At 36.1% G+C, this 13,832-nt stretch overlaps 2 protein-coding genes across 3 annotated transcripts; one reads left to right on the top strand and one right to left on the bottom strand.

Annotated features, from left to right (window-relative positions):
- The first annotated feature begins 1,047 nt into the window (after window positions 1-1,047).
- On the top strand, window positions 1,048-4,462 carry LOC147384925 (uncharacterized). 2 transcript variants are annotated; one of them, XR_015172561.1, is made up of 6 exons: window positions 1,048-1,564; window positions 1,688-1,804; window positions 2,021-2,137; window positions 2,423-2,574; window positions 3,096-3,373; window positions 4,101-4,462. XR_015172561.1 is itself a non-coding variant. In XM_086425454.1 (6 exons), exons 1-6 carry the CDS (start codon window positions 1,112-1,114, stop codon window positions 4,143-4,145), a joined length of 1,155 nt encoding a protein of 384 aa, XP_086281580.1. In that variant the 5' UTR covers window positions 1,048-1,111; the 3' UTR covers window positions 4,146-4,461. The 2 variants fall into 2 exon arrangements, 1 of the variants encoding a protein (XP_086281580.1); XM_086425454.1 differs by having other exon boundaries at window positions 2,423-2,567; window positions 4,101-4,461.
- A 706-nt stretch (window positions 4,463-5,168) lies between these two features.
- On the bottom strand, window positions 5,169-13,565 carry HIRA (histone chaperone HIRA-like protein). The gene is made up of 10 exons (XM_086425453.1): window positions 13,138-13,565; window positions 11,653-11,928; window positions 11,316-11,567; window positions 10,380-10,777; window positions 8,952-10,002; window positions 7,854-8,064; window positions 7,121-7,361; window positions 6,866-6,988; window positions 5,999-6,116; window positions 5,169-5,713 (listed from the first exon to the last, which is right to left on the bottom strand). The coding sequence occupies exons 1-10, from the start codon at window positions 13,243-13,245 to the stop codon at window positions 5,450-5,452; spliced, it is 3,042 nt and encodes a 1,013-aa protein (XP_086281579.1). The 5' UTR covers window positions 13,246-13,565; the 3' UTR covers window positions 5,169-5,449.
- Window positions 13,566-13,832: the final 267 nt, after the last annotated feature.

Below are 13,832 nucleotides of genomic sequence, written 5' to 3'. Positions count from 1 at the left end.
TTATTTTATTGAAAAAGGGTAGAATGAAAAGATAATCTATCACATCGCACAACTTGATGTGAAAGTGTGTAGGAACCATAGATGTGAGTCAAAAGCATTTATGGTTCCTACACAATTTCATGTCAAAATGTGTGATAGGAGATACAATCTTGAGGTCACTCCGGCGCAACTCTTTTCAATAATACTTACAACTTTATTATTTTTTCCTCTTCTCCACTTATGCACTAATAAACTTCTATTTTATTTTTTTTCCTCTTTTACCCACCGTAACTCCAAAAGACAACACCAAACAATACCTTCGCTTTGTCCATAATATATTGTACAATTTACGAGTGTCAATGGGTCGATTCTGGTTTGTTTGCTAGGGAACTTAGAATCATAACCATTATATTTATATCAGTTCCAGTTCTTGTCGATTCTGGGTCTGATTACAAAATAAATGGAGTCGCAACCACTAAAAAACATGGGTACCCATCAATTCCAACTCTCAAGAATCCAATGAGAAAAAAAAAATATTTTAAATCATTATATAAAAAAATTAGCATTTTGTCAACAAAAAATATTAACTTAGTTATACTAAATATATAAGTTAATGGTTTTTATAAAAAAAAAAAAAATTATCTTATTAAAAGTGATAAATTTTAGAAGAGATGGTTCATTTTAGGCTCTAATCCATTTTTTTAATGAAAAATTGAATAATTTTATAGAACATGCATTTATTTTAAAGTAAAAAATACATTAAATCATCTATAATATAAAAAAGAAATGACATCATAAATCATTTCCGGGTACCCATTGGATAGAACCTAATGGTTCTTGTTTCATGGTAGACCCGACTTTAATTGATTCCAATAAAAAGGAATCAGAATTGGGGTTTTTGGTTCCTATTCTAGTTCGATTTCGGTTAAATGGGTACCCATTAGCATCCTAGTAACTCTTATATGGGCCTTAAACAAGGTCCTTTTTTTTTTTTTTTCTCTTTGTAGCCCATTAGATGCCCAGCCCTCTTTATATAACATAAACTCCCAAATACCCAGAACAGAAAAATTAATACTTTATTTCAAACCAAGAAAAGAAATATTTAAATAATAAAAAATTCCCTCCAATTTCCATGGCTTCAACATCATCTTCTTCACCGTCTTCTCTTTCATCTTCAACATCATCTTCTTCCATGTCCACACCACCGTCTTCTCCTTCATCTTCAACATCATCTTCTTCCATGTCCACACCACCGCCTTCTCCTTCATCTTCAACATCTTCAGTAACCTCAAAACTAAACCCTAACCCGATCCCAGACCCTGACCCAAACCCACAGCCCTCAACTGCACTCCAGAAACATCAACACCAACTCTTCCAGATTGGGCTTCATCCCAACCAAGCTCAATTCTCTTCATCTCCCATGCAGAGTGGTGGAATCTCAATTGGGTTCCCAGCACACAGAGCAACACAGCCAATGCATCCCACCTCGTCTTCTTATTTCGGGTTGTTGTCTTTTAAGAATTATGATGGGTTGGATCGAAATTCGACCAATGTGTCTGCATTAATTCCTAATCCGAGTACCCAGGTGGGATTTCTGTTTCTTGGGCATTTTTTTTTTTTATATAGGAAATTTAATTTGGGGTAGTGTAATTGTGTAAATTTGTGGGCTTCTTTGAAAATTTTGGTTTTCTTGATTGGTTATTTTCAGGAGAAACAACCCATTCAAGGATTTCCGACTACTGTGTTTTTTCATTCGCTTAGTTCGGGTTCTCAGATGCAACAAAGGGCGGTTCTTAGACCCAATAATCATTCTCTAGTGAGCCAAGTCAGTTGTAATCTCAATAATCAGTTTTAATTCTTTAACCCAAAGAATTTCCATCCAATATGAAATGTATCAAAGTAGAGATTGTTTGTAATTTAATTGCAAGTGTAGCACAAATTATGTATGTATGTATGTGGCATTTGTGGAATTAGATTTTGTGCATTGTTCTTAAAATCATGAGTTGTAGCCTCTGATGGTTTCTTTAATGGTTATTATTAGGCGAAACAGCCCATTCGAGGAGATCCGACTATTGGGTTGTTTAGTTCGCTTGGTTCGGGTTCTCAGATGCAACAACGGGCGATTCTTAGACCCAATAATCAGTCTCTAGTTACCCAAGTCAGTTGTAAGCTATGCATTTAATTCATTTACTATACATTTATTTTGGATATCTTTTTTAATTCATTTTGGCTCTTCAACACCATGATTTTTCATTAATATGAAAACGGCTTTACGGCTTTTCTTTGAGATACTGTTCTTTTGTATCTAAGAAATGGATCAAAGTAGAGATTATTTGTAATTTAACTGTAAGTGTTATATATATACTCTCAAGTATGTGATTTTTGTGGAATTAGATTTTGTGCATTGTTCTTAAAATCACGTTTCCCTAATGGTTATTATCAGGGGAAACAACCCATTCGAGGAGTTCCGACTATTAGGTTGTTTGGTTCGCTTGGTTCGGGTTCTCAGAAGTTGTTTGGTTCAGGTTCTCAGATGCAACAGAGGGCGATTCTTAGACCCAATAATCAGTCTCTAGCTACCCAACCAAGTCAGTTGTAAGCTATTCTATTATTGATATTTACAACTTCTCTTTTGGTATCTTTTTGGCTCTGCGACCCCAAGAGTTTCCCTTATATATGAAAATGGCTTTATGGCTTTTCTTTGATATACTGTTCTTTTTGTATCTAAGAAATGGATCAAAGTAGAGATTATTGTAATTTAACTGTAAGTGTTGCACAAATTGTATAATATATATATATATACATATCTGGTATTTGTGTATTCTTCTTACAACTAGGAGTTGTAGCCTCTAATGGTTCTTGACCCCCGTTCTGTTTAAGTCCTAACCTAGGGATCGTAACAAGCCCCCTCACTTGGCCCCTTTCCAGACTAATCACGGTGGCCTACTACAGCGGACCCCTTTCATATCTCATACTATGATGAGCCCCCCCCCCCCCCCCAGACGTTAACGGAGTGCAAAGATTAAGTCTTAATCTAAGGATTGTAACATATTTGAATTATGATATCTATAATTTTAACAATCCGTGCATTTTATTTATTTCAACCTCGTACACAGCCATGGATGCCAACCCCTTCACATGGGCAACAGAAATCACACCATCCTCATCAACACCATATACCAGTGGCTATGCACCAGGGGTCCAACAATTTGTCCCACATCAACAACAGATTACACAAGCTTCGGAATCAGAGAAGCAGAAATCTCCCACACTTGTGGCAGCACAACCTAGTCTTGTACAATCAAGCCCACACAACACTACGACTAGTATGAATGCTGGTGAATCCAGTAATCAGATTCTCGGCAAGAGAAAGATCCATGAAGTAGTCTCTGAGGTAAGCATTGTGTGTGATTGGAATGAATATTTCTGGTTTCTCTACAAAAGAAGTACTATATATATATTATGGGTCCCCTTTGCATATGAGTTGTTGTCCCCACCCTTCTTATGCTCTTGCGGTCCAGCCTTCTTGTGTTGCCTACTTGTATTTATTTGAGAAAGTAGGTATTGTAAGTTACATTATTTTTTTAATTTTCAAGTTTATACATTTCAAACAACTTATGGTAATAATATAACCCCGAAACATTTAATGTTTTGGATGGCCTCAGATTTTTTGGTCAAGACTGTTTCGGATTTGTTCCTAACTGAAACATTGACTCGAAACAAGATTTTAAACCTTGGGTGCATTACCATACATAGACTTACCCTTTTTATTTTTATTTGTGATGGGTTAAGAGTGAAGGTGTGGTCATGGTTTCAAAATTCATTTTGACGTCTCATCTAGTCCATGACTGAAACCAAGTCATCTCGGACGAGTTTTCCGATACATTTGAGTTGTCTCATTCAACAATGAAAAAAATGAACCGTGGTTTTAAATCTCGCCTGATATGTTTGACTTGTCTATCCGTCCCGTTGGTGGATGTCACACGTATCGGACAAGATTTAAAACCATGGGTGTGATTTTGTTCTCAGGTCTGTGGAGCAAGTGTAACTTGTCACATAAACACATATACTTGAGTGCTTTATTTAATTATTGATGCATTATTGTTCATTTGTCTTGGCAGATCGATAATTCAAAAGGCTCTCCCAAGGCACGTAAAGTGCCATGAGCTAATTACGAAATTTTTATTGGGTTGCTGCATGTGAAGTTCAGAGCTCAATCATCACTTGAGATTTGTTTGAGGTTTGGATGTTAAAAGTGTACATAAATGTAAAATACAGTCACACTTATACGTGAAGAAATCTTCTTGAGAAGGTAACTTTATTAATTCTTGAATAAATATTAACGAAGTCATATATATCTCTCTTTGTTTGGAACCTCAAAGGAGAATCAGAAAAGGTAGCATTTTGGAACAGAAATGTACGTTTCCTTGGAATTTTGGGTTGGTTGTGTGCCTTAATTCTTTGATTTTGCATTGAAATAAATGTTTGGCTTATTGATCATGTGCCATTCAATTCTACCACATTGCAATCATAGTCATAAAATTCATCACCTAGTTTTTCAAAAAGATCGTAAATTTTTTCTTGAATTAATCTATTTGAGGTCCCATCGAACAATTATCAGCCCCGAACTTTGTTTTAGATTACATTGTAAGGAGTAAGCAGTTACAATGGTCGAAGACATGACATGTGGTTTTAACTCCCTCGACCAAATTACAAAACAGCATTGAGCAAACCAGCAACATAGATTTGATTCGACAAACCATAAACCCAAACCTATATATGATTTTCCTTGATACTAATCTCGAAGGAATCCCTTGGATGTAATACAAAATGGCTCTTATTATATAGTTGATCAGAGATTTATATATATATGAAAAATACTTATCAAAGTTTTAAGGAAAAAAGCCAAGATCCCTCCACTTCTTTCTTCATTTATAGGGGATCCTCAATATTATTAGATTCTTTTTAGATCCAAATCAAAGGAGTAACCAACCATTTACAAATACACAAAAATAAAAATAAAAAATAAAAAAACAATTTTACTGGATGGAGTTTCAATAAATCAGATCAATAAGAACCATGAAGTCTTGGCTTTTCAATCCAAAATCAATCACTTAGGACTTCAATTTCTAGACTATCTTGGTAATACCACAACAGTGGAATTCCTTTGTTTCAGTGTTTCTGAAATATGCTTGTGAACTTGTTATTATTGTTCCTATTTATAGTAGAGAATTTAACATTCTTGTTTAGTTGGAGAATTGCTCGAAAGGTGTTAAATGGATTAAGGAAAAAAAAAATACAAAAACCAGAAATAAGTAGTGTGCCGAAAGCTTTGAACTACATCATACACAAATTTGCCGAAATGAAGCCTTCGGGAGAGAAGGAAGTTGAATTACTCAAATAAATAGTATAAAAGGGTGAGCAAATACCGCTCGCAACTTTGTTTCTGATTGTTGGATAGAACCTAACTTCAAGATTCAGAGTCCTTCACTTGTGGAGCTTGATCCACCTGTTCCATCGCTGGTTGTATTGGATCCACTTTATCTGTCGTAGGTGGGTCAGGATCGACTTGATCTGTTGTTGGAGGGATGGGTTCGACTCGATCTACATTGGTTTCATTAGTTTCGTATTCTGAAAGGAGATCCATGAACTCGTTTAACAACCGCTGGACTTTTCTATTTGATGCCATAGCTGGAAGGATATCTTCCTTAAGGAGTTTGTGCTTTTTCATTCCCTATATAGAAAAAAAAAAAGAAAAACCCAGATTCGATCTTGTTCAGATTGTTAACTAGAAACCTCGAGATTCAAACAAAAGCATCAAAAATACTAAAATAAAAAGGAGGGGGGGGGGGGGGTGCAATAAGTGAATTATGGAGATTTTATCATGTCTTTGAAATTTATAGATCTTAGGATGTAAGTTTGTGTATAAAGATTATAGAAATGCAAACATGGTTTCCATATTTGAGGAATGTAAAAGGCGATAACAGGAACTAAAATGAAAATGTATAGAAAGACTCACAAGAACACATGGATCCCATGATGGGTTCTTGGGATCTGAAGAAGTTGACTCGGCCATCCCTGTTGGCGGCCCAAGAAAGCTCTCGCAGACTTCTCGTAAACGGGACTCATCCGCTTCTCTGAAAAAAAGATAATAGAAAGATCAGTACGCCTATTTCAGGAGATCAATATGTTTTAACTGCCTTTTTTTTTTCAGTTTCTTTGTTCATTCACTTTGATTGTGCTAGAAGTCAAAGCATATAAAACACAGTGCAGGAACTCACAAAATATGATCAAAATGGTGATTAAATATTTTTAGAGAGCTGCTATTGGCACCCTAACTTTTACTTATTACACCCCAATTGTCTTAAATTATTTATCACACCCCAATTAAAGATTAAAACACACTCTTCATACATTACAAAACATTATAACACTCATTGAAACAATTTCAGTAGTTGTTTACAATTATAACTAGGCTGATATAAAACCCTAAACCAAACACAAAAACAAAAAAAAGAGCTTCAATTGGCACCCCAACTTTTAGTTTTTTTTTTTTTTTTTGAAGATACCCCAACTTTTTAGTTATTCTCAACCATTAACTTAGTTTCTGGATTTTAGTAGGGGTGTAATAAGTAAAAGTTGGGGTGCCAATAACAGCTCTCTATTTTTACAGGTGCAACTATACTAGGAGACCCATGTAAAATATCTGCTTGACTAACCAATGCAAAACCTTGTGATTTGGACAAAAAAGCTCAAGGTTATGATTAACATATTATATAACGATGTGGATATATTTGAAATAGTATACGTGCAAATCTTGAAAGAAAAATAGAAGAAGAAATACCAACAAAAACACTCAAGAGAATAACAAAGTGAAGTCATCAACCTTGCTAGAAATCGTATGTAAGACAGGAGGCATTGACGATATTCGTTAATGGACATTAATGCAAGTGAGGATGCCAATTGGGCCTCCAAATGAGCGCGGGTCTGCACCCCATCATCAGTCACCCTATACGCACAAATATTCACAAAGTCAATTTCAGACTCATATAACATTTTATCCGATTGCCACTAAGGACATCAAGAATCAAATAAAAAATTTCTAATATAGGAAAATTTCTAAGACATGAACCATAAGCACCTGTTCCAACTTGGCCTTCTGGCTAAGAATTTCCCGACGTCCACCTGTAAAGCAGCCAATTCACCACTCTGAATTGAACCCAAATTCCATGAGCTTGCGAAATTAGATGCAGGGAAGCAATCATCCGCAATCCTTAGCCAACACTTCAAGCTCACATCAAATAGGAACGCATGACGAGTAGCCAGAACGACAAGAGGTGAACCCGATTTTGAGAACCTTGCAGATATAACTTTTATCGTTCCTGAACGTAACAGGAATAATAAAAGACCAAGATGTCAGGAAAAATAAAAGAGAGCTGCTACTAGCACCCCAACTTTTACTTATTACACCTCAATTTCTTAAATTATTTATCACACCCCAATTAAAGATTAAAACACACTCTTCAAACATTACAAAGGTTTGGCTCAAATTATTATCTCAATATTGCAACACTAGTTGAAAACAATTTCAGTAGTTGTTAACAATTATGACTAGGCTCGTATAAAATTGTAAACCCAAAAGATATAAATCTAGCAAAAAAACAAGCTATTGGAACCCCAACTTTTACTTATTCTCAACCATTCACTTATTTTCTTTATTTTTAACTGGGGTGTAATAAGTATACATTGGGGTGCCAATGGAAGCTCTCAAAATAAATCTAAACCCCAAAATAGATCAGAACCCACTGACCCAATTAGATTGAAAACAACCCCAGATGTTTTTTATCCAATTCAATTACATTTTAAAGCTGTACCTGAGTCTTTGGCCGATGAACTGTTCCCGGAAGTAATCAGAGAAGCTAGTGAGTCATTGAGAAGACAGGTCCTGTTGAATAGATCCCATACATATATGGATCCCTTCCTTGTGACGAGTAACAACTTCCAGCACTCATCACAATCTATAAATATTGCTGCAGACCCCATCATCATGGTTGGCATGGCTCGTCTTCCGCACTTTGTGTAAACCTTCTCAGGAACAAAAAAGAAATTTTATTTTCTCCCCAACTGGTAATTTATATGATCTCAACTAAGGTTATCACATATCTTTTTTGATAACCAAGGTTATCACATATGTAAATATTCCCATCTCATTTTTCCCTTCGTTTTTTTGTTTCCAACTTTGAACATTCTTTGTTCTTAATGGAATTGGTAGTCATTTCATTCATTGTTTTGTTAAAATTCCATTTAACATACAACACCAGAACAAACATTTTAGGAGGCACTATAGCCTTGGGTTGCCGAGAAGACTAAACCATGCCTACTGCCTAGGGTGCTTTCATAAAAAGTTTTAGAAGATTATGGTCTTAAAAGTGATTAGAAAACTTTTTTCTTGCTTTGATAGAGTAGCATTAATTTATATATCCAAGATTTCTGAACCAAACAGATTTTTTTTTTTTTTTTTATTATTGTTTTTATTGTTTTTTTTTTTTTTTTTTATTATTATTTATTTATTTATTTTTTTTTTTTTGGGGGGGGGGGGGGGGGGAGGTATAAGATGTAAAGGCAGAATAGAAGTGGTTTGACACCCAAATTTGGGTTCCAAAATTGCCCCCACCTTAATATTTACACTTAATCTAATCAGGATCATTTGAGTCAAAAACCAAAAATACTGCGACTAAAATCACGTTAGTTAGTTTTCAAAATTACAAAATTATTCATTTTACCATGTAATCTTCAAAACTACCCTTTAATTAATATTTTGAATTACAAATAAGCCCTTCATACACGTGTGTTTGCATATGCCATCTTCTAGTTATACATAAATAGAAGATACTGCTTATGTGTCAAGTGCAAAAATAAACTGTAACAACAGAACCAAACTTCAATTGGTGGAAGAGATTATTAAATATTACCTGCAAGCAGCCATCTTCACACCCAACAGCCCAGAAATTAGCATTTCCAGCCAAGACGGTTACTTTCCCAGACATTCTATCAGACCAAAGAGTCTGAGCCCCTCGCATGCAAGTGACTGCGGTTTCTTTAGTCATTAATGTATTTCCAACCCCCACTCCAACAACATCGTTCACTGCCCGTTCCACAGGACGAGCTTCCAAGCAGACAGGCACGCTATCTTCCCCTTCTTTCTTATCGATGACTCTAATTGAAAGAACAGAACTCGAAGCAACCCGAGAATCCAAAGCCTTTACAATTCCCGAATGTTCAACATTGATTCTACCATCTGTACCCGTAGAGATGGGAACCTTCTCAATAACCAAGCTCTCACTAATGGCCGTCCTAGCGGTGACCCCTGAACTTTCCTTAACCCCACAACGACCAACTTTGCTTGTGATATTATTTGTTTTCGAGCTTCCACCAAATGGTTGCTTTACAGAACCTTCTCTAATGCCATCATCAACAAGAATCAACCCATTATTCTTTTGGTTATCCGAGGCAATGGGGGGCCCACCAGACGTATTTTCATGATTAGTAGGCACCCCAACTGCTTCGGGGATAATTCTCTTTCTACCATCGGGCCGTCTATATTCTCTTTGCTTCACGGGACTAGAAATATGGGTAGATGCCACCACTTTATTTAATCCATCATTGCTGTTTCCTTCATTTTTCTTTACATCTTCAACTTGGGAGTCAGAAACCTTTAGAATCGACTGACCCACATTCGATACCCCCAAATCCCCGGAAGATAGTCCAGGTGTCCGATTCTGCTGAACTCCGGAAGATGCTTTTTTGCTTGCAGATTGCTTAGCTGATGCTGCCTCTAGTAACAACTGTGCGGGGCTTTCTGCTAAGCTTGCTTGCTGTCCTCTTCCATCACCATAACGGCTTTTCTTTAACTCATCCAACTCGGCATCGGTTAGTCTGTGGCCAAGTTCTTTTACTTCAAAATGGAATGTTGCCACCGTCCCATCCAAAGAACAGGCAAAAAGTGCATATCCATCCGGACTCCTGATTAAGAAAATGCAGAAAAAGGCAATTTACATTAGTAATTACTAGAAGCGCATGTATCTAAAGGGCTTATTTGTAATTTAAAATATTAATTAAAGGGTGGTTTTGAAGATTACACAGTAAAAAAGGATATATTTTTTTTAATTTTGAAAACTAACCAATGTGATTTTAAGCTTGGGATTGCAATCTTCTTGGTTTTTGAACAAAATGACCCTGATTATATTAAGTTTAAATGTTAAGGTGGGGGCATTTTTGGAATCCAACATTTGGGGTCGAACCACTTCTACTCTGCCTTCTCTCATTATAGAAGTAAACTCACAAATTGGAATTATAATATTTGGAGAAGAAAAAAATGTGATCGATTTCGTATGCCTTACCAGGATAGATCGACGACACTTTGAGTAAAGAAATGTTTGGCAACAAAGAGAGGACGAGCACTTGCAGTCGTCCATACAGTTATGGTACGATCCTGACTTCCAATCGCAATGACATTGTATGGCTGAGATTCTTTTGCAGCAGTCTTGGAGGCCCCATTAGCCCATCCAACAGGTGCAGCTTTTACTTCCTGGCCACTAGAGAAATTCCTTCGAAACATCGAATGGTTGAACTTCACAACAATAACAGGAGCATTGTGTCCTAAGAAGTCAAAAGTGGCAGACCACTCCCCTCTTTCCAACACAGGAGCAGAATGCCTAGGCTTCTGAAAACCATGAGTGGTGGTGATAAAATGGCCACACGGTGACCATCCAAGCCGCCTAAAAAAGGTGGATCCAAGCTGAAAAGAACAGTTTCATATTAGAAAATAAGGGGGAAGAAAAGGGTAAATTACACTTCGACCCTCTGTGGTTTGGCATAATTCCATGTTGATCCCCTAACGTTTTGACAATTGCATTTCCCTCCCCTTTCACACATGGTGTTAAAGTTCAGATATTATTTAACTATTTTACCCTTCCATTTTATTTTATATAAAAAATGTTTTTTTAAAACTATCAAAACATTCTTGTCTAAGCATTCACTCTCTTAGGCATGAATCCATTTTTTCACAGGGATATTTTTGTTTATCAAAAAGAACAACATTTTGGAAAGGGTAAAATGGTCTGCATAAAAAGTAAAAAAACCATTTTTTAACTATTTGACCGATGGCAAGTAGACGGAATGGAGTAAGTGAGCCCATTAGAAAACTATTGGCGAGGTAAGTGCAATTGTCAAAATGTTAGGGGGTTGGTATAGAATTATGCCAAACCAAGGGGTGAAAGTGTAATATACCAAAAAAAAAAAAACGAGAAAAATATTTAACAAGGAGTTACACATACAGATTTTGCCCAATGCCCCTCAGTTCTATGGGCAAGACTCCAATCACTTGTTCGCCAAATAATGACAGTCTTGTCGTCAGATTGGCTTGCTATAAAGGACCCAATGGGATCCCAAGCAACCCCTTTAACAAGGCTAGAATGACCCCTCAATACAGCAGTGCAGATGCCAGTACTTATATTCCAAATATGAACTGTGTTGTCCAAACTTCCGCTGGCCAATATTGAATCATCCGGAGACCAATTAAGATCCACCTACTTCAAACATGGAAAAAACAACTCCTCAGTTGGATGGATACCAAAAGGTGGGTAAGAAAGTGAGAGAAAGCAGTTTGATTACCACATCAGCTGTGTGTCCCCTTAAAGTTATTGCGACTTTCCAATTCTCAACGTCTGGAGGCTCTCCGCTACCAAACTCAGTAGTGCCTGACCCGGGTTTCCGTTCATGAATAAGAATTACCATATCATCAGATCCGGATGCAATGTACCGACCGTGTTTAGCCCACCTAACACAGTTGACGGAACCAAAGTGATCACGAAGGGTTGCTAGCACTCTCTGGGTTGACTGGTCTTCTTCTGAGTCTCTGCCCACACATTTCATGTTCCATATCCGAATCTGTAGACGAACATAATAATATAAAAGATTAGTTCTAACACAGTAGGGCTTCGATGAAATGAGAGAACTAGGATATGCCCATTTGTGAATGGTATCCACCACTCAAATGAAGTAATCACCCTCAATAAAATAATTGATATTCCATTCATCGAAACTACAATAATATAAGAGAATTATATCAATTCTATAGTACTCACTAACTCTATATATACTAATTTCAATCAAGCATAGAAAATTTCATGTTACAATCTAGTTACTTCAAAACTTATCTCTATCAAAATAGACCTACTATCCTGGGCTCATTGGATAGGTAACTGAATAACCTTTCAAATGTCACAAAAATCGACCCAATATGACAAGTTTTGTCCCCTCAAAACAAGACCTAAATAAACTGACGTGAATAGTACCTAAACTAGAAATAAACTCCTAACATAACTCAAAACTAAAAATTAACTAATCTAAAATAATCCGAACAATAATAAAATAAATAAATAAATAAATCTAGACTCAAAAAAGTGAAAACCTAAATAAGGACAAAATTTCTGTTGCAACCCGTGACTGTTGGCTTGAATTGCATCCCGCATTACCTTAACAACAAAGATAAATACTAATTTTAACATAAATTCTAAGCAAAACTGATGGGGTCCACTTGATTCTGGCTCCTTGACTTGATCTCATGTTACTGGGGTACTGTAGTATAGTACACCTTCATCAAATGCTAGTCTTGTTAAAATGATTCTTCTTAAGTGTTCAAGCACTATAGCCATTAAATGACATCTCATAATGCTAAATAACAAAACAAGATGAAAAATTCAAACTTAGAAAATGCAACACCATGAAACAGCATCTCATAAACAAATACTTTCTATCCATTTTCAACTTTGGGTAGTAAAGCTACAAATTTGAAAACTACAAGAAGCTAAGCATCATAAAAATGACAAAAGGGAAGAAAATATAAAACCCATTTGAGCACGAAAAGAAAAGCTTTTGATGAGCAAGAAACAACGACAACCCAACTCAATTAAAGTAAAATCAAGAATAGCCAGATGAGAAAATCCAACCTTGTGAATTCCACATAAAAATGACAAAATGGAAGAAAATATAAAACCTATTTGAGCACAAAAAGAAAAGGTTTAGATGAGATAGAAACCAAGACAACCCAACCAAATTAAAGTAAAATGAAGAACACCCAGATGAGAAAAATCCAACCTTGTGATCTCCTCCACCAGTTGCAAACCTAAGCCCGCCTGGTTGAATATCAACAGAGAAAATTTGCAATCCTTCATGCCTAATCCAATTGGGCTTCTCGGCAATCATCTCTGCTACTGTTCCTATATGTTAAACTACTTATGTGTCTCGTTCTTCAACAAGAAACAATGAAAGGGTCTGTAAATCCATGAATTTAGACCAAAATCATAACCAAATCCCTTGATTTGGACGGTTTACGAGCAAAACCCCATCTCTGGATTCAAGATAAGAAACCCTAGAAACAAATGAAACGGTCAAACATTGAAGAGTATCTTTCGATAGATTTGTGTGTAGAAGCAAAAAGACCGCACAGAGGAAGATTAAAGTAGAGAGAGAGAATCGAATCAAAACTTCAAAAAAGCTAAAACAAGTGAAGGAGGCCGTAAGTTTTTCAACTGAGATGAGGCATATTTTAATTGAGCACAACTTTGATGTAGATGTTGTGTTCTAAAGGACGAAGTAACCCTCTCAAACAATAACACGTGTCCAAAATTTTAAATTAAGTAACTTTTTAAGAGTTGCTCTTGGCACCCTAACTTTTACTTATTACATTGCAACTAAAAATAAAGAAAAGGGTGTATCTCCATCTCATGCCTTATAGTACACTGTTCATTTTAATTCCCAAAATATGTTTATACAGTGATTTCGAAACTTTA

The sequence above is a fragment of the Akebia trifoliata genome, chromosome 15 (assembly GCF_017979445.1).
Source record: "Akebia trifoliata isolate Shusen 1 chromosome 15, ASM1797944v1, whole genome shotgun sequence".
Lineage (NCBI taxonomy): Eukaryota > Viridiplantae > Streptophyta > Magnoliopsida > Ranunculales > Lardizabalaceae > Akebia > Akebia trifoliata.
This window is presented reverse-complemented; position numbering and strand designations above follow the sequence as displayed.

Excerpts from the sequence above, each read along its gene's own strand:
- LOC147384925 (XM_086425454.1), top strand. The coding sequence starts at position 1,112 with ATGGCTTCAACATCATCTTCTTCACCGTCTTCTCTTTCATCTTCAACA. Across the intron at positions 2,568-3,095 it reads GTCTCTAGCTACCCAACCAA|CCATGGATGCCAACCCCTTC; the intron begins GTCAGTTGTAAG and ends CCTCGTACACAG. Across the intron at positions 3,374-4,100 it reads TCCATGAAGTAGTCTCTGAG|ATCGATAATTCAAAAGGCTC; the intron begins GTAAGCATTGTG and ends TTGTCTTGGCAG.
- HIRA (XM_086425453.1), bottom strand. The coding sequence starts at position 13,245 with ATGATTGCCGAGAAGCCCAATTGGATTAGGCATGAAGGATTGCAAATT. Across the intron at positions 11,929-13,137 it reads CTGGTGGAGGAGATCACAAG|ATTCGGATATGGAACATGAA; the intron begins GTTGGATTTTTC and ends GTTCGTCTACAG. Across the intron at positions 10,003-10,379 it reads AGTGTCGTCGATCTATCCTG|GAGTCCGGATGGATATGCAC; the intron begins GTAAGGCATACG and ends TTTCTTAATCAG.